At 43.1% G+C, this 20,808-nt stretch overlaps 2 protein-coding genes across 2 annotated transcripts; one reads left to right on the plus strand and one right to left on the minus strand.

Annotated features, from left to right (window-relative positions):
- Positions 1–6,820: 6,820 nt before the first annotated feature.
- Positions 6,821–9,437, minus strand: LOC112070673 (protein c-Fos). Its single transcript, XM_024138101.2, has 3 exons — positions 9,141–9,437; positions 8,403–8,618; positions 6,821–8,225 (listed from the first exon to the last, which is right to left on the minus strand). The coding sequence occupies exons 1-3, from the start codon at positions 9,273–9,275 to the stop codon at positions 7,467–7,469; spliced, it is 1,110 nt and encodes a 369-aa protein (XP_023993869.1). The 5' UTR covers positions 9,276–9,437; the 3' UTR covers positions 6,821–7,466.
- A 4,837-nt stretch (positions 9,438–14,274) lies between these two features.
- LOC112070669 (protein c-Fos-like) lies at positions 14,275–17,149 on the plus strand. The gene is made up of 4 exons (XM_070439069.1): positions 14,275–14,607; positions 15,367–15,630; positions 15,992–16,099; positions 16,284–17,149. The coding sequence occupies exons 1-4, from the start codon at positions 14,425–14,427 to the stop codon at positions 17,058–17,060; spliced, it is 1,332 nt and encodes a 443-aa protein (XP_070295170.1). The 5' UTR covers positions 14,275–14,424; the 3' UTR covers positions 17,061–17,149.
- Positions 17,150–20,808: the final 3,659 nt, after the last annotated feature.

Here is a 20,808-nt window from a genome sequence, read left to right on the forward strand (position 1 = left end):
ATCCACATCGACGGGTCAGTAGTGGAGAAGGTGGAAAGTTTTAAGTTCCTCGGTGTACACATCACGGACAAACTGAATTGGTCCACCCACACAGACAGCGTTGTGAAGAAGCGCAGCAGCGCCTCTTCAACCTCAGGAGGCTGAAGAAATTCGGCTTGTCACCAAAAGCACTCACAAACTTCTACAGATGCACAATCGAGAGCATCCTGTCGGGCTGTATCACCGCCTGGTACGGCAACTGCTCCGCCCACAACCGTAAGGCTCTCCAGAGGGTAGTGAGGTCTGCAGAACGCATCACCAGGGGCAAACTACCTGCCCTCCAGGACACCTACACCACCCGATGTCACAGGAAGGCCATAAAGATCATCAAGGACAACAACCACCCAAGCCACTGCCTGTCACCCCGCTATCATCCAGAAGGCGAGGTCAGTACAGGTGCATCAAAGCAGGGACCGAGAGACTGAAAAAACAGCTTCTATCTCAAGGCCATCAGACTGTTAAACAGCCACCACTAACATTTAGCGGCCGCTGCCAACATACTGACTCAACTCCAGCCACTTTAAAAATGGGAATTGATGGAAATTATGTAAAAATGTACCACTAGCCACTTTAAGCAATGCCACTTAATACAATGTTACATACCCTACATTACCATCTCATATGTATATACTGTACTCTATATCATCTACTGCATCTTGCCATCTTTATGCAATACATGTACCACTAGCCACTTTAAACTATGCCACTTTATGTTCACATACCCTACAGTACTCATCTCATATGTATATACCGTACTCTATACCATCTACTGCATCTGCCTAGCCGTTCTGTACCCACCTCTCATATATCTTATGTACATATTCTTTATCCCTTCACACTTGTGTGTGTGTGTAAGGTAGTAGCGGGGATTGTTAGGTTAGATTACTGTTGGTTATTACTGCATTGTCGGAACTAGAAGCACAAGCATTTCGCTACACTCGCATTAACATCTGCTAACCATGTTATGTGACTAATAAAATTTGATTTGATTTGATTTAATAAACTCTTGTTACTTCTACACCGTCTGTATCTGGGTCTTATCTAAATGTGATAGTGTGTGTAGCATGAATGAGTGATTGAGTGTGTGCTAAGGTGCAGAGAATTCAGAGCAGGTGGTCAGTCCAGTTCAACGTGTTCAGCAGTCTGATGATTGTAGATAGAAACTGTCTCTGAGCCTGTTGGTGTCAGACCTCATGTCCCGATACCATCTGCCTGCAGTAAAGGAGTGAACGGTGGAGGGGTGGGGTCCCTGATGATGCTGTGTTCCTTCCTAAGGCACCGTTTCGAGTAGATGTCCTGGATGGGTGGGAACACGTTGCCAGTGATGTACTGGGCCGTCTCACCACCTGCTGGAGGCACGGTCCCAGTGATGTACTGGGGCCACGGTCCCAGTGTTGTACTGGGCCACGGTCCCAGTGATGTACTGGTCCGTCTTCACCACCCGCTGGAGGGCCACGGTCCCAGTGATGTACTGGGCCGTCTTCACCACCCGCTGGAGGGCCACAGTCCCAGTAATGTACTGGGCATCTTCACCACCGGACGCTGGAGGGCCACGGTCCCAGTGATGTACTGGGCAGTCTTCACCACACGCTGGAGGGCCACAGTCCCAGTAATGTACTGGGCAGTCTTCACCACACGCTGGAGGGCCACGGTCCCAGTGATGTACTGGGCAGTCTTCACCACCCTCTGGAGGGCCACGGTCCCAGTGATGTACTGGGCCGTCTTTACCACCCTCTGGAGGGCCACGGTCCCAGGGATGTACTGGGCAGTCTTCACCACCCTCTGGAGAGCCTTGCGGTCGTGGACGGAGCAATTCCAGTACCAGGCCGTGACGCAACCGTTCAGGACGCTCTCGATTGTGGAACGGTAGTATTTGGAGAGGATTCTCAAGCAACCCCAGGGTGGTGTCCAGACCCAGGGTGGTGTCCAGACCCAGGGTGGTGTCCAGACCCAGGGTGGTGTCCAGACTCAGGGTGGTGTCCAACCCCATGGTGGTGTCCAGACCCAGGGTGGTGTCCAGACCCAGGGTGGTGTCCAGACCCAGGGTGGTGTCCAGACCCAGGGTGGTGTCCAGACTCAGGGTGGTGTCCAGACCCAGGGTGGTGTCCAGACCCAGGGTGGTGTCCAACCCCAGGGTGGTGTCCACACCCAGGGTGGTGTCCACACCCAGGGCTTGGAGTCGAGCTTGAAGGGAACAATAATGTTGAATGCTGAACTGTGGTAAATGAACAGCGTTCTCACATACACTGGGTGTATGAAACATAGCTCTTTCCATGACACAGACTGAACAGGTGAATCCAGGTGGAAGTTATGATCCCTTATTGACGTCACTTGTTAAATCCACTTTAATAACTGTCGATGAAGGGGAGGAGACAGGTCAAAGAAGGATTTTTAAGCCTTGAGACAACTGAGACATGGATTTTGTTTGTGTGCCATTCAGAGTGTGAATGGTCAAACAAAATATTTATGTGCCTTTTAACAGGGTATGGTAGTAGGTGCCAGGCGCACCAGTTTGAATGTCTCAAGAACTGCAATGCTGCTGGGTTTTTCACACTCAACAGTTTCCCGTGTGTATGAAGAATGGTCCACCACCCAAGGGACATCCAGCCAACTTGACACAACTGTGGGAAGCATTGGAGGCAACATGGACCAGCATCCCTGTGGAACGCTTTTTCGACACCTTGTAGATTCCATGCCCCGACAAATTGAGGCTATTCTGAGGATGAAAGGGGAGCATGCAACTCAATATTAGAAAAGTGTTCCTAATGTTTAAGGGCACTCAGTGTATGTGTTCCTCTTCCACAAGGAATAGATGGCGGGATGACGCAATCATGTCTCCACACCCTCCAGATATATTGCCCTCCCTTGTCTGAGTCAATGAGCTTTATTACTGGCGCTCCTGTACAAACAACTATTATAGACTCCAGTCATTGATACTGTATATGTCACTCATGACGTAATCTCTCATTGACAGACTACGTAGCACAATTGGTATCGTGCATCTGATCAAATTAAAGCAAATGTGTTAGTTAACTGAGATTACGCCATGTGCTGTGGATGCTGTATTTACCTAGAATGTATTTCAACACCCAGATATCAGACTGGTCATGCTGTGGTCATTGCTTAGTGACAGCATGGAAAGTTTTATTGTATATAGGCCTATATATAAATATCATCACAGGTATCAAATATGACACAGACATCCTCTCCCTTGACAGTGTGTATGAGAAATAGGTCATTCACATTTGTGTCATTATACATTTATATATGAGACATTACCAACGGTGGCCTGTGGAGATTTTTCTGTGTCTGTGTCTATTTGATATAATAAGCAAACTGTATTATTTTGGTGATTGATTCAGAAAATAAAGAGACAGAGGAGATGTAAATCATTTTTTCTTGGATTTCAAAAGAATTCCATGTCCTGACTCCTGGGAGTTACGGGGGGGTAAAGGATGAGGATGGGTCTACCAATGAAAATGGAGATGGCAGGGAGACGAACTCAGCTCTCCCCCTCTCCATCATTACTGCACTCAGAATTACATCCAGCCACTTATTCTCCCTCTCTCTCTCTCTCTCTTCCTCTCTATACTTCCGCTCTTTACCTCTCCCTCTCCATCCTTCTGCTCTCTCTCTACCTCTTCCTCTCTCTCTCTCTCTTCCTCCTCTCTCTCTTTCCCTTTCTCTCTCTCTCTCTCTACCTCTTCCTCTCCCTCTTTCCCTCTCTCTACATCTCTATCTCTCTACATCTCTCTCTATCTCCCTCCTTCTTTTCCTTTGTTCCCTCCCTCCCTCTGTTCTTTATTCTCAGACATACACTGCTGCCTGCTTCCTCCCCTGGGTTGCAGCATCGACGCAGGTTGGCGTCACAGAGTTCTAATTTTACTGCTGTTGATGCTGATGTTAAAAGAAGCGACGAGCACCTGCTATTCCTGCCTCCGCTCCTTCTCCCTGGAGCTGGCGCGGCATATTAATAGTGACAGTTACTACTAACACACTGTTTGAGCTGAGAGAAACATTGGAGCATCACACGCTGCTGAGAGAAAAATGCTCCAAAAAGCTCCAAAGAGATATCTACTTTTGTCCGGGGGGGGGGGGGTCAGGTATTTTGTCAGATCTTAAAGGTGTTGAGTGTGGGCGCTGAATGCTTACGACATGAAGAGGATAGCGTCAGTAGGACTAGTCTCTCTCTCTCTCTCTCTCACATATGTCAAAACAAGATGCTTGTGAGTTGTGAACATGAGTTCCAGCAAGAGATTTGAACAAAGATTTTGATTACAGCAACAGGGTAAAAAAAAAAAACACATCAATATTGGTGCAGTTTTAAACCCTTAACTCCCTCTGGGGTTTTGAAACACGTCTAGGAAGAATTCACACGAAGGAGTTAAAGATCAGGAGATAAAGAACCAATGTGTAACAGCTGCTGATACTTTCAAAACTATTGCACGAAAAGGGGTGTGTCTATGATAGACCAGTCAGTCAGAGTGAGAGCGGAAGTTCATTGTGTTCTTTCAGTGTGTGATTGCTGACTTCCTTATCACGACCCGCCCTCCTCTCATTCACTAGATCCACACTAAGCCTTTCCTGAGTACAGCATAGATTAAACTGCCGCCATCTAGTCTATACAAGGGAAATATGAGGACATAGGAAATGAGCGAATGGGTTTGATAAATGACTGTTTTTTTATTTATTTATTTTACTTTTATTTTAACTGGTATTGGGGTGGGAAGGGGGTGGATGAGAGGATATGATAAGCAGCGAACGCCCATATCTTGGGCCTGTCTCTTATAACATGTGAGTGATACTGTAAATTGAATAAATATGCAGTAGTGACAGAGATGTGAGATAAAAGCTTAGGCATAGTGGTCAAGTATAGCATAATTAACCTCGCATGATCATGGTACAGATCTCTAAAGACAATCTGATCCCACCTGTCAGTTAAGACCATTACAGACCTGCCTGAGCTTGAACCCCTTCTCTTCCAGACCACCACAACTCCTCCAGATGTCTTCCCAACAAGTTACTATTTTCCCCCTATGAATGAAAACTCATTCTCTACAGTGTGACCAGACTGTGTACTCTGTACTCATTCTTCACAGGTGTGACCAGACTGTGTACTCTGTACTCATTCTCTACAGTGTGACCAGACTGTGTACTCTGTACTCATTCTCTACAGTGTGACCAGACTGTGTTACACTGTACTTCATTCTCTACAGTGTGACCAGACTGTGTACTCTGTACTCATTCTCTACAGTGTGACCAGACTGTGTACTCTGTACTCATTCTCTACAGTGTGACCAGACTGTGTACTCTGTACTCATTCTCTACAGTGTGACCAGACTGTGTACACTGTACTCATTCTCTACAGTGTGACCAGACTGTGAGCTCTGTACCTTAAAAAGCCGAGTTTAGCATCAGAGTAGAGTACGATTGTGGGGGTATATGAATAATTGAATATAACATCGCTTTGCTCTTAAAAACGGGAGTCTTCTCACCACACCACCACTCTTGTTCCCTGTTATAGCTGTCTGTGGCCTGTAGCTCTACTATGTCCATTATTGCCCAGAACAGTAGACCTAGTCTAAAGGGTTCTGCTTTCAAATATAGCCCATATCAGCAGCGCCATGCTTTCACCATTTTATTGAGCATCTTTCTTCTTTAGTTCAAAAATTAGACATATATATTTTACAATACCTTTTCTGTATGGGGGTAAAGATGACAAAAATAATCTCATTGAATATTTTCTCCCATAGAGAAATTTTCTTCACAAAATACAAGTGGATAATCTATTCAACACATGACATAAATCGCTTTTAGAGTGTCAGATACAGACCCCAACATTCTGCAGGTGCACAGACTAAAGCATGATACACTAATGTTGCTGGCGATGAGATGACAAAAATCCTGCCATTTTTTAATTTCAGGATTGTTTCATGCAAAATCTTTAGCCTATATATTGTTGCAATCTTATCGAACATTTCCCAGACTGAACTCTCCAGCTGTTTCAGTAGCCTTCAGTTGCGTAAGCAGTCCAAAGGGATCGAATAGTGATAAGTGCTTCATAATATAAACACAAGATTGCATCTAGTTAGTGCATTGTCAGACATTTAGCTAAACCCTAATTAGCTCCAAATGCTGTATGCTGTTGCATGCATCCCGACAGCGAGAGTTAGCATCCTGTGATGCAGAAGAGAATATATAAATCTTCTGATTGACATACAGTTGCTCATGTAAACGGGTTATAAAGTGGAAAGCAATTGATTGCCAACGCGGTTTATGCCGAGTATGTTCCAGAAATATTATCAGCCGTTGAGGCAGCAACATCTATATTTGGGCACGGAAGTGGAGGTCACCGCGCAGCGTTCCGTTGCCCAATGAAGAAAAATAAAAAAACGGATAAGCACGCACTGACGTCAGAGCGCTCTGACGTTGAGTCGACCTTGGCAACAGAGCGATGGAACATTAAATAGACAACGCATGGAGATCCTGGAGAGGAGTAGACTGGCCAATCCCTCAGAGCCTGGTTCCTCTCTAGGTTTTTTCCTAGCCACCGCGCTTCTACAGTTGTTTTGCTTGCCGTTTGGGGTTTTAGGCTGGGTTTCTGTATAGCACTTTGTGACATATGCTTATGTAAAAAGGGCTTTATAAAGTAATTGCCATCTTTTTATGGTCCAATTTTAGACAATTGTGTAAATGCCCCTATAGAACACTGATTTTATTTTCTATATAAAGTATCAGTGCAAATTGTGTTTATTTAGACAATGGGGAAGAAGCAAAGAGATCTTTTTAAATATTTCATTTTTATTTGTTACAAGGTTTGCAAAGGTCGTTTGCTTTGTAGTTCATTTAAATTAAGTAAAAAATAAATAAAAATAAACACATTTACATTTCATAAATTAAATACTAACGTTTTCACAGAAAACTCTCATACTAAGATATAGACCACACAGACCATGGTTAGAGAAGCTCTTCATGTTTGTTTTATATATCACAAACAAGTTCACATTCCAGCAACCAGAAAACAAACCGGTCAAGATAACTATATTGCACTGAAGAACAAGTCAACAACTTTGTTATCTAGTGCCATAAAATCAATATACGGTTTGTAAACCCAAACGATTATGTGTTATAAGTTAAACATGCTTTAACTTGCTACATAGTTGAAAGAGGCAAGTAATAACCTATTATAGTCGAGAAAACTTGGTAAACAAATCAAATACGTTGCTTCCTGGTTGTGTGTCCAAATCCATAGCCCTGCGATCATTCTGCACATCTAACACTGTACATGAAGTGCCAAATGTGCTCTAGAGGAAGTCGTGTTGTGTGGAAGAAGGGGGGGGGGGGGTCCCCAAGTGCACTGCTTTTGACCAGAGCCCTAAGCAGTGCATTATATAGGGAGCCATTTGGGACTCAGCTTGAAGTTCTCCTCAAAGGGCTAAGAGGGTAGGGGAGCTGAGGGAATCAGAGGACTGGTCATTACTGGTGCTGCCTCTCCGGTGGGCTACACCACAGGTAGGGAAAGCCTCAGACTCTGGGTAGGTAAAGACGAATGAAGACTTATAGGTAGTGCAGGATGGGGTGCAGGTGACCACAGGGGTGCACAGGGGCTCAAAGTCATTATTGGCTGTACTGTAGAGAGGCTCCCAGTCCTGGGTGTACAGGGAACTGGCCAGATCGACCTCGGGCACCGACCGGGCCGTCTCCATCTCCGTCTTGGCGAGGAGAGACAGGGACTCCAGGCAGGCTGTGTCCAGGTCGGCCATCTTGACGTCGGAGACGGAGATGGAGGCAGTGGACAGGAAGGGACTGCTGGAGAATATGGAGGCAGAGGTTGAGAGGGTGGAGGTGAGGGGAGTGGCGGAGCAGGTGGAGCTGGACACCATGCGCCGAGGTAGGGACAGCTGGATGGAGACCCCGTGGGAGGGAGAGATGGAGGGGAAAGTTGTGTCCATATCAGAGGGGATCTTGCAGATGGGCTGGTGGGCTGCCAAGATGAACTCTAACTTCTCCTTCTCTTTGAGCAGGTTGGCGATGTCGTTCTGGAGAGCGGACTTCTCTTCCTCCAGCTCGTCAGTTTCACCCTGCAGTGTGTCGGTGAGCTCCTTTCTCCTGTTGCGGCATTTAGCTGCTGCCTGCTTGTTCCTCTCTCTACGGACTCGCTTCTTCTCCTCCTCCTCAGGCGAAAGCTATAGAAGAAGGGGAAAAAAAGGAAATTAAGTCCCTGCAGTTCTCCAATTTAATGCAAATGTCATCATTAAACCCTACATGCACGGTTTTCCATATTGAAAACGAAAGCAGTGTACATAAATTGTTGCAACACTATAGTCCCGTAGACCAGCTTTAAGATCAGTAAGGAGAATTACCTGTTCCATTTTGCCTCTGCGCCCAGAGCTGTGGCCCTTGTTCCTCATGGCTCTAGTGTAGGTTGGGGGGCTGGCGCTGTAGGGATGGGCTCTGTGAGAAGGTGCCACAGAAGATAGTGGCTGGACCAACCACTGCAGGTCTGGGCTGGCAGAGATGGCTGTAACAGTAGGGATGAAGGACAGACCACTGGACACTGAATTCGGGTCTGTGAAGTCCTGTTGCAGAAGGAGGGTAAAAATCAGTCAGTACAGTAGAATGTATATAGACAAGAGGGTCAACTACCAAGGAGGGTGGGCGATGCTGCTGAAGCAATGCACCAGCATCATTTCACTCATGCATATGAATGAAGCCAGTTGGTTGGTCGGTCTATTAAAAGCCATAGTGTTTATAAATATCCCTAGTGATGTAGGCTATGACGCTTAACTTCTCTGGAGTTTCCTCGCTGCTTGTTAAATGAATGAACTACAGGAGCGTGTAGTCAGTGCTCTGTTGCAGAGCAGAACAGTGATACTTTAGAAGCGTCTAGCTTTATATGCTTCAACATCTACCATGCACATTCATGCACTGTTATAACATGTTAAAGTTTAAGATACGACATTAATAAAGGTTTATCTGCATACGGTATCACTGGAATTGCATGGTTTATAATCCACCATTACTACGTGGTTATTACACTTATAAAACAGGTATTTAATGAAATTGTAAAGGCAATACGCCACATTGATTGATGTATATACCTGAGATTGGGGAGAACCCATGCTGGAGTAAGATCCCTCAGGAGAGTTGAAGGTAACCAGCTTGTCGCCGGATGGAGAAGCTGTACTACAGCGAGAAGAAGAGTCACAATCGGTGTTGAAAGCGGAGTACATCATCGTTTCAGGAGATCACGAAGAAACTCGATAAAATTCCAAATCAAGTGAAACGAAAGTAAGCTTCGGCTAAAGCTGTCAAAGTCAAGTGATCCTTTTGGCAGGTTAGCTGATGTCTCTTTCGTTTGTTGCAGTATCTCTCTTCTGCTGCGGAAAGTTTGACTACCGACTCTGACAGTTCGCATGGTTTTTATAGGCTTGCTAACCGTCTGGCGAGGAAATAATCGTGACGTAGGATGGGACGTACCTTCCTTTAATGGGTGAGGAGCACAACATAACAACGGTTTATGAACATACTAAACACAAATTATGAGACTTGTAACACATTTTTAACTATCGAATAAATTAATTGTGTGCTTAAAAGGGCTTTTATTGTGTGTTTATTGGCATAAGATAAAAAGTTAGAACTTCTAAGTTCCCTTTCCCAAGAAATGGAACGTTCCAGAAGGAGATCCCGTCAACGTAATTTACCTTATATGGTGCATCCTGTTAAATGGGCGGGCCCTGCTGGGAAACGCAGAACTATTGAAGATGGGAAGGTTGAAGACGATGAAGTAATTCCATACAGAAGCGTCCGAAAAGAAACTAATTCATAGGACCAGCTCCATTGATAACTACTAGCGCCGTTGCTAACTAGCGACGCTGGTCCCATGAATTGCAAAGAGTTCTGGGATATTAGAATCCTCCTGTTTTAACCTGTATATTTTGAACCTAGACAGGAACATGACGTTAAGGAAAGACAACACAGCTGTTGTGAAAGCTGGAATATGGGATACTAATGGTCAGCTATGGCAGAATATAACAAAGTAAAGCTATTTATGGTTAACATTATTTATAGTTACTTTCAACAACAATGCTATAGTTTCTATAGGATTTAATGCTGTGTTATTTGTGTTTTACCAGAGGACCCATATTGTCCCATGGTGTTGATGTGGAATATAGGCTAATTCTCCTATCCAGGTTAGTTTCACAGCCTATAGGCCATATGCCTATTTTAAATACCAATGTGGTGCACACCTTAGTCCTAATCTAGACCCCAGAATTATTGATGATAAGGGATATAAGGCAGGTAGCCTAGAGCGTTGGGCAAGTAACTGAAAGGTTGCTGGATCGAATCCCCGAGCTGACAAGGTAAAAATCTGTCGTTCTGCCTCTGAACAAGGCAATTAACGCACTGTTCCCCGTCATTGAAAATAGTAATTTGTTCTTAACTGGCTTGCCTAGTTAAAGAAAGGTTAAATTATTAATATATATATATATATATACGCAACTTCCCTATTTGTGGAAGAAAATATTGAACAACTTGACATTGTAAACACAACGGGTAGAATTTAGGAGGATCCCGATGCCTATGTAGTATTTAACATTACATATGATTTCAGTTAGGTCATCGAAAATATGCTTAAGTTCCTCACGAGTGTAAACTAATTCAACAATGTCCAGGTGTTACTAATACCTGAAAAACTGATCAATTACGTGTATGCATATAGAATAGGTCTATAGACATACGGCCATTCTAGAACTATTGCACAAATCATAAACAGAGAGCAATAATAATACCATACAGCTGCTGAAACTGAAGCCAACAACATGTACTTTGGCCCGAGGCAATGTTTGTACCTATCGGTTCCAGGTGAGGTGATGCGAGGGCATGGCAGCAAGTGAAGCAACAAGTCAGCCAGGAAGTACTTTTCCATTGTTGTGGTTGAGTACATTACATTACATTTAAGTCATTTAGCAGACGCTCTTATCCAGAGCGACTTAGTACGGTAGTCTTACCTCGCTTAGATGGTCATAACAAAGGTGTTCCCTAGGAATGCTTGATATACAGTAGCCTAGTAGTGACTGTCGGGATCCCTGTTCTTTAGAACTACTAGTAATTGTAGTAGGACGGCATGTGGTGAGATGATGTGTATCATCAGATCAAAACACACAGAAGTAAATAAATGTAACAATGTAGACAGCTGGGCCTTTTAATATGGACTTAATTATTTTTGGGATTATGATTATAAATCCTGGATATGCATGAATGTAGCTAAAGAACATCTCAAACTATTATTCATAGGCATAATGTACAAAACAAACTGATGTTTTGCTTCTATTTTGCTTTTAATAAACATGTTTAAATATGGAAAACGTCACTCTAATAGACCAGTAGTCTACAAAAGGGTTCCCTCTTTCCCCCCCCACGCATTTAAATATGCCCTATACGCGTCCTCTCGGCGGGGCTATAAACTTGGTGCTTGGCGGTGTTTCACCGGCTCATGTTTTGTTGAACAAGTCTGCGTTGTCCCGGCAACGCTCCACCCCTTCGCGTCAGTGACGCTCTGGCTTTGCATAGCAGTCTTTCAGAGCGGAGCAAATGGAAAGGAAGGCATAGTTACTTGACAACTGTTTATTTAGGTAGCCAGAGTGGTTGGCAAGACTCAATATAGGCCTGCACAACATCGGACTACAGGGCTTGCATTTAACGCAATGTTTATTTTGAGCGGATTTCAGATGTTATGAATTTACAGTCAATTGCAGTTTATTTAGGCTATATTGCCAGTCATTGTATAGGCCTAAATACAATGTATGTTGTCAAGGTTTTACACAAGCGGAGCCTACTTTATAGTCACTCAGACAGCTTTATGAAATTGTTATACACATCAGAGCAAGCTCATTGTAGGCCAAATGATCAAATGCCTGAGATGAAATGCTTGAGTTATAGGCTATAATGGGAAAATTAAATGTTTATGCATTGGTTGTGAGTATTCAAGTGTTATTTAGCCTATATCAGAATTAGCTTTCCCACAAATGCTACTTAAAGTAATCGGAAAAATAAGTCCTTTGATGTGTAGCTTCTTTTCAACATTGCACAAAAAGTTGCCTGTTCAGGCTTCTCTCCCATCAACGGGTCGGCTTAACGTTGTGATCTGTCACTCTGTTTCCCAAAATCCCAGTGATGTCATCTATTGATCCCTAATAAGCTATAGATCTAAATATAGAGTTCCAAAGTTCCAAAGCATTTCCCACATTCACGCTTGAGTGACCCCAGTGAAAACATTTGTTTGACCTGAATTTAGGGCAGGGGTCTATAATTGTCTGAAGCTCATATCTCAGTCCCTAAACCGACGGGCGATCTGGTGACAGAATGAAAGAGAGTGGAGACCACCCTAATGAACTACCAGTAAATATAGAGGGGGCGTGGTTGCCGGGAAGCGCTAGGCAGACCCTCATTCACAGGGAGGCCCCGTCTGTCTGTCTCTTTATTCTATTCTCACGTTACATCGTTTCATGGTTCTATCGCCCCGGGCCACTACTTTAGAGGAGTTGTGAGGTCACCCGAAGAAGAAAAAAATAGCTGTCCGTAATATTTATTGAAGAGCCTGTTTAGAAAAAGACCATTCATGTGCAAGAGAATGAAAAGGGATTACGTTCCAAATGTCTCCCTATTCCCTAGTGCTGCACTACTATCCCAGGGTGCCATTTGGGACGTACTCCAGGACACGCTGCCTCCAACACCTTGATAATAATAGTCTACAGTAGCTGTCACGAAATTGCAAGAATAAGATTTAATCATTATTATATGAATATGTTATACAACGTTATGACGCCTCTATTTATAGAATGAATGACGGACACGGGTTCATTTCAAGGCATCATTTCATTTTTTCTTTTCTCTAGGCTATGCTACAGTGTTTGAATGGTCGAATTTTAGCCCATCACTCAAGTATGACGCAACGTGTGAACCGGAAACTCCACATATGGTCCTAATGGTGTCCTCTCTGATTGGTTATCTGTCTGCAGCGTAAAGTCTGTTGCTGGAGCTATATTTCAAGTTGTGGGCCATGCATTAATAATTATCACAGCTAAAATCTCACAACTAGAGAGGCGTCTCTGTAGCAGGTGTGTAAAGGTACAACACCTCATCCAAACCCTTTTCAATGTATGTTCTAACATGAATAACACTTTATTAATTTGCTGTTAAAAAAAAACATAATTACCTGAGTGGATGCAGAAAAACATCTGCTATTCTATTCAGATACATCATTGAATGATTATAACAAAGAACACAGGTTATCAAATATTATAATACTAGGTTGTGTGGATACAGAAGCCAACAGAGGATTGCTGTGTTTTGGAGGACATTGTAGATCAGAGCTGTAGCCAGTGGTTCTCAAACCTCTCCTCAGGGACCCCCAGACGTTCCAAACCTCTCCTCAGGGACCCCCAACCGTTCCAAACCTCTCCTCAGGGACCCCCAGCCGTTCCAAACCTCTCCTCAGGGACCCCCAACCGTTCCAAACCTCTCCTCAGGGACCACCAGCCGTTCCAAACCTCTCCTCAGGGACCACCAGCCGTTCCAAACCTCTCCTCAGGGACCCCCCAGATGTTTCACAATTTTGTTTTACCCCTGAACTAGCTCACCTGATTCCTCTAATCTAGGGCTTGCTGATTAGTTGACGAGTTGAATCAGGTGTGCTAGTTCTGGAATAGATCACAAACATGAAACGGTTGGGGGTCCCTGAGGAGAGGTTTGGAATGGTTGGGGGTCCCTGAGGAGAGGTTTGGAACGGCTGGGGGTCCCTGAGGAGAGGTTTGAGAAACACTGCTGTAGTCTATAGGAAATACAAGATTGGCAAATGATTTTGTTTTTACAAAGGGAACAGGTTATAACGTGTGTAATGCAAACTGCTGCACAGGATATAGCCTATGATGTGACGTAGTTCATTCACACGGGTGGTGGTTACAATGTAGGCATCAATTTCTTGAAGAGGGCCTCAACATACAAACAATGTGGTCATATTTGAGTGGTACAATTAATCTGAATTACATTGAGACGGCTATCATCTCAGTTTAAAATGTGTGTGGGTAATATTGCAGCTCCGTTGCTAAAACCAGCCTGTTTATTCTAGCCTATAACACCCTACCCTCTTTGTGGAATGGTACCGTCTCTCCACACATATTTCATTAATAAAATTCAAGCTCACAATAAAAGGAGGCGCGCTCCACTATCTGCAGCTACTACCATTCACTTGAAAGCGGTGAAAGTAATGCACAGAGGTGACAACAGCAGGACCGTAGATTATAGAATACGATCATTTAATAGGGATAGTGATTTATTTTGTAAAGCTTTATTATTATTACATTTTGTTGATAAGGCATCATCATGTATCCGGACTCGAGCCCAGTCTACGATGACTCCTCGAGCTCGTCTATCAGCAGCAGCAGCAGCAGCAGCAGTACGAGCAGCACCTGCGCAGCATCGCCTACCGGAGATATCCCCCGGTGTAGCCAGCGATCTCTAGATTCACACACGAACGTATCGTCAATGGACAGCAACATGTCGCAGGTATTTAAAAAAAATCTTATTAGAAACAAAAGGAAAACATTTGAATGGAATTGTCGTTGGCATTTTTGAAAATATTCATTATGTTTGTGTTGCATTGAGTTTGTGGCAAAATCAATCATTTATTAACAAAAAATAATAATAATTGCATATTAGGCCTAACTAATAAGACACGGTGATTCTAGCCAACTAGATCGTGAACCGCTCTTGTGAAATGTAGCATTGTCAGCACCATTACCTATGACCTATTCAGATGTTTATGGCATGTTGAAAATGCCTTTATTGGGTGGGTAGGTAGGTAGGTAGGTAGGTACCGTACAGTCTAAGCATACATGGCACCGTCAGACTGTTGACTGATCACCTTCAAATTCCTGACATTCCTAGCGTGGTATAGAAGGTCCATGTTGACCATGTTATAATTTAAGACTTGACTGATGCCATCATGCCAATAGATGATGATGGTGATGATGATGATGATGATGATTGGTGTAGCTATTTTTGGCATCATGAGATGGACTGTCATTGATTAATTATGTGTGATGTCAGAAACCATTTAAAATGCTAATAAAAAATCATTCTAGATGTTGTGAATTAGTACAGAATTATCTTAGTAGATACACCATAAATAGTGCTATAAATTTTACGCCAATAACCAAATCACTGATGCACATCACACCCCTTTTGGAAAGGGCAACCTTGCACGTCATTGGATTCAATTGATTCGATTCAATAAATTCAACATTCCTCGTATCGTTTTTGCAGGATGTCTGCGGAGAAACAGACTCTCCATGGCAGTCTCCCTTTGTTCCAACGGTGACTGCAATCTCAACCTCCCTGGATCTGCACTGGATGTTCCAACAGACCACCGTCATCACATCAGCATCAGTCTCCTCCTCCTCCTCTTCCTCCTCCTCCTCCTCCTCTTCCTCCTCTTCCTCCTCCAGTGGACGTGCAAAGCTTAGCAGAGCGCATGGCGCAACCCAGTTGTCTTCCAGAGTGGAAGGCAGCAAGAAAGGGAAAAAACAGGCAAGCCTTGTTAAATATCAAGGAGAATTTTGATACATCTTTTAAAAAATAGTCTTGAATGTCTGATGTGCGTGCGTGCACGTGACTGACCAGATAGACTGTGCCAATGTTGTAGCATTTTACGCACGTCTCAGTGATTGATTGGGTGTAGAGCCTGTTACTACGCATTACATTTGTATCCTAGCCAAGGAGAGTCTACATTCCGTAACATATTTTCTGACACTGCATTGAAGGATGTGTAGGCTTTTTTCAGGGCAACCCTTTGCCAAATGTTGAATTAGCCACGTGATGAGATGGCAAGATTCCTGATGCAGGTCAGGATATGCATTGACAGGGTTCTCATTTGTTGAGACTGATCTAGCCTTCGTCAGAAGAGGACGAGAGGAGAAATATCAGGAGAGAGAGGAATAAAGTGGCTGCAGCCAAGTGTCGCAACAGACGGAGGGAGCTCACCGACACCCTGCAAGCCGTAAGCGCACCTTGTTCTCATCTGGGGAAAAAACGACTGTTATGTCCTTATGGAGATGCTTAGCAGAATGGATTTTACCCAAAGTGATTGAGGCTCTCCATACGTCGTACTAGACCAAGTATCTTCTTTTAATTGTCATTTCATAAATGTGTTAATTAATTGATGTGTGGTTCTCCCCTTATAGGAAACTGATCAGCTTGAGGGGGACAAAGAGGCCTTGCAGACAGAGATCACACATCTCCTGAAAGAGAAAGAGAGGCTGGAACAGATCCTATCCACCCACCAACCAGCCTGCAAACTAGCCGTCGCTGAGGACGATGTGGAAAATGAGATCGACGATGACATTGAAGGTATTCTACAAGACGCCCCAGATTCTGCCCAGCTGCTCTCCATCTTGGAGAATGCAGACAAACTCCAACTCCCAGAAGGCAATGCAACAGTAGCGACTGTGTCCAAGGGCCCCTTGTTCCAAGAAATGGACACCGTCCCCGTCCCAAGCATCTCCATCTCTGCCTCGGCCATCTTGGGTAACTCCAACCTCCTACTGTGCTCCAGTGCTGAGGAAGAACCCATGGAGGATCTAGACTTCGACCAGGGTGACCTACAGGACCTGGTCCCCAGCCTGGAACTCAACATGGCTGTGGCCCCTGAGACCGCCCCGTCCGTTCCCGACATCGACCTCCTCGGGGGCCCCTTCTGCCTCTCAGACTGGGAGACCCTGTACAAGTCTGTGGCCAATGATCTGGAGCCCCTCTGCTCCGCCACGATGATGTCTTCCAGTGACAGTCCTACATGTAGCAGTTATTACCGCTCTGTGTTTTCTTTCAATTACTCCGAGATAGATCATGTGGCTGAGGAGAAGGTCTGTTGTGAGAGCTCCGAGGGTCTCAAAGGAGTTGTTGGCGGTAGATCTGATTTGATTAACGGTAATCTCAATTCTCCCACTCTGTTGGCCTTGTGAATCTGTTATGAACTGGTTGAAGAAATAGGGCCAGTTCCCCACACACAGATTAAACCATAGTCTTATTAAAAAGTAATAATAGCATGTTCAATAATGATTCTCCATTGAAAGTGCTTCCCTAGTCCAGGACTAGGACTAGATCTGTGTCCGGTAAACTGGTCCATGAGGTTGATATTGAATCAATAAGCTATGGTCTATTTATCTATCTATCTATCCCCTGATGTTTTGTTAACCTTTAACACCAAATTAAATGGTTACTGTGACTGTAACAGTGTTAACTTCTTCCAGATATATTGGTGCACCTGTGAGGGCTGTTCACTCTCTTGAGTAGTGATGGTGGAAAAAGTACCCAATTGTCATACTTAAGTAAAAGTAAAGATACCTTCATAGAACATGAGTCAAGTAAAAGTGAAAGTCAACCAACAAAATACTACTTGAGTAAAAATCTAAAAGTATTAGGTTTTAAATATACTTAAGTATCAAAAGTAAATGTAATTTCAATTTTTTTTTTTACTTAAGTATCAAAAGTAAAAGTAGAAATAATTACTTATATTAAGCAAACCAGACGGGACCATTTTCTGGTTTTTTAAAAATTTATTTACGGATAGCCAGGGGCACACGCCAACACTCAGGCATCATTTACAAACCAAGCATTTGTGTTTAGTGAGTCCGCCAGATCAGAGGCAGTTGAGCTGGCCAGGGATGTGTGTGAATTCCACCATTTTCCTGTCCTGCTAAGCATTAAATATGTAACTAGTACTTTTGGGTGTCAGGGGAAATGTATGGAGTAAACTCACTTTTTTTTTTTTTGGAATGTAGTGAAGTAAAAGTAGTCAAAAACATAAATAGTAAAGTACAGATACCTCCAAAAAAGTACTTAAGTAGTACTTTAAAGTATTTTTACTTAAGTACTTTACACCACTGCTCTTGAGAGAGATACATGTGTATATTGTTGGCGTTGTATCAAAATTAAATGCATGAAAAATCATACCATTTGATTCAAAATGGTGCTACATTTTTGTGTTTCATCCTTAAATATAAATGTGAAACTAGACTGTGGTTTGTGTGGATGCCGTTATCAGATTGCGTCTGAACAGGTGAAATTACAGTTTAAGTAATGTGGACATTATTTTACTGTAAGGTGAGATTTCTTTCAGGTTTTCGCTGAAAACACAGTGACATGTATTTTATTAAGATGTATTTTATGACATAGCTTATTTTTTTTACATTCAAAGTTTTGACTAACTGTTGGTCAAATGCAACAACAAAAAAATAGAACACAGACAAATAAAAATATACCATTGACAAATCTTAATTGTTGACTGTTTTAATGGAATACATTGAATTCTCATATATAGGCTATTGTTCAGGTCTGCATAGGCCTATAATGATATTTCTGCCAGAATAGGTCATATAACCTACTTCTTATATGAAAGCCTACAGCTATGTCAAATTCTCTTTCCATAAATAATTGTAATATTGGAACTATATAAATTCATCAAGGATAACATGTATTTTTAAACAACGAGATCATGTTAATTATTCATTATCGTTCATCTCTTGCCAATACTCTCACTGTCAAGGCAATTTCAGATAAGCACACAGCACGGAGTGTACGGTTGCAGTGTTTTACGTCACGACGTGTTTACGCTGCACACGATTGCGTTGCACTTCCATGTCCATATTTGGAGAGTTCGGACGTTTTGTCTCCATGGAGATGTTTTGGCAGTGTCGGGTTTCTCTCTGGAAGATTTTCCCGGAAAAAAAAGACAAAGCAGGGCATGCAGAGCGAGTGGAGGGAGAACCCGAGAGAACCGTTGTTATCAGGAAACAAACAGTCCTTCACAGGAATTCCATCATAATAGAGTGCTGTGGAATTCATTTTACATTGCCTGTAGCTGTACGCGTTTATGCTGGCTTTAGTTTTATTATTAGCTTGTCTGCCTGCTCCTACCCATGCAAAAATAGAATTTCATTTTCTATTCTGTTCTATTCTATTCTAGCCTATTCTGTTCTAGAATTGCCTCTTCTTGCCGTGCAACCTAATACAGACACTGTCAGACAACTAAACATATATTTCTTCCTAAATAAAATGAATGCACATTTCTGTCTAATATATATCACTTCTTCTTCTTCTTCTTCAACCGTCATTGCATGTTATACATTATGTTTAGTTCCGCATATCTGTAAGCTCATCATCATTGACTGACTGACAATGTCAAGGCCACAAGATAGTGAATCCCTATTAAAGAAAGTATCTTCATGTGTTGGGACTATGTTATATAGTTAGAAAAGGCTTCCGTATTTATATCTCAGAGCTCAATGGTATTCGTGCCAGAAGACTGTCATCTGGGCATGAAATTCTGCTGAGCTGAGCAATTATGCAACAGAGTGAAAATACTTCACCTTTATTCACAGTCTCTGATGCCCATTCCAGTCCCTGACATCTACCCACGGCCGGCATCTTTATTCACAGTCTCTGATGCCCATTCCAGTCCCTGACATTACCGCGTTCCGGCATCTTTATTCACAGTCTTGATGCCAGTCCTGACATCTCCCGCCGCGCATCTTATTGCACAGTCTCTGATGCCGTTCAGTCCTGACATCTCCGCTGGCCGTCATCTTAATTCACAGTCTTGATGCCGTTCCAGTCCCTGAATTCTCCGTGGCCGTCATCTAATTCACAGTCTCTGATGCCATTCAGTCCCTGACGTCTCCCCGGCCGTGCATCTTAATTCGCAGTCTCTGATGCCATCTCCAGTCCTGATACGTTCCCTGTCGTGCTGAGTGTTGGCCTATATGCATAAATATAGTGTGTGTGTGTGTGTGTGTTTGTGTGTCTGTGCATTTTCTGATTCAGTCAGACTTCAAATAAGAGCAGTAGAAGGGAGCTATGAAGGGGATTTGTTTTACTCTAATATTTTCTTTAATTGTGGTGTCTACTGACTGGGTACTACAGGGGAATATACTCTAGCTAGTAGCCATAATGGTCACCTACCTCTCACTGTAACAAATACCCACAGACGAGTTACCGGTGGAACCACAACCCATAACCACAGCTTCCGTTGTAGAGTGGAGTGAGGAGTGAGGCTTATTTGGAAATAGTTCCGATCCGACGCTCTACATAGTACATGGGCGAATGTCAATCAGAAGGATTACAATCTGGCGACAAAGGGAAGAAAATTCCCCAAGTGGGAGGGGCACTGACGGTGCTGCTAGAATTGGCCTTGCCCGGGCTCGAATATACTAAGTTCCGCCGCTGGACAGCTCTGGATATATCCACATTAAACTGTCATGAAGTCAGTGATCTTTTTTTTACTGGGCATAAATGTCTATATTAAATGAGTGTTATATGGAATTGGTAGGAAGGTATGCCGGGGCATTTATCACACACAGCCAGTCAAATGTGTTTTATATTGGCGGTCATGAAAGACGGTTGCACTTGGATGGATGTAATGTAAGGTATTTTAGTAAGAGGTGAAAGAATGGTGGAAAGTCATCAGATTCTATACACTAATTCCAGTATTCTATATACATAATTCATTATACTATTCAGTATTATATATCTATTCATTTCATATATATTCGTATTCTATATACTATTCAGTATTCTATATCCTACTCACATTCTATAGTCTATTCAGCTATTCTATATCCTACTCAGTATTCTATATCCTATTCAGTAATTCTATATACTATTCGTATTCTATATCGCTACTCAGTATTCTATATCCTAATTCAGTATTCT

The sequence above is a fragment of the Salvelinus sp. IW2-2015 genome, unplaced genomic scaffold, assembly GCF_002910315.2.
Source record: "Salvelinus sp. IW2-2015 unplaced genomic scaffold, ASM291031v2 Un_scaffold1386, whole genome shotgun sequence".
Taxonomy (NCBI): Eukaryota; Metazoa; Chordata; class Actinopteri; order Salmoniformes; family Salmonidae; genus Salvelinus; species Salvelinus sp. IW2-2015.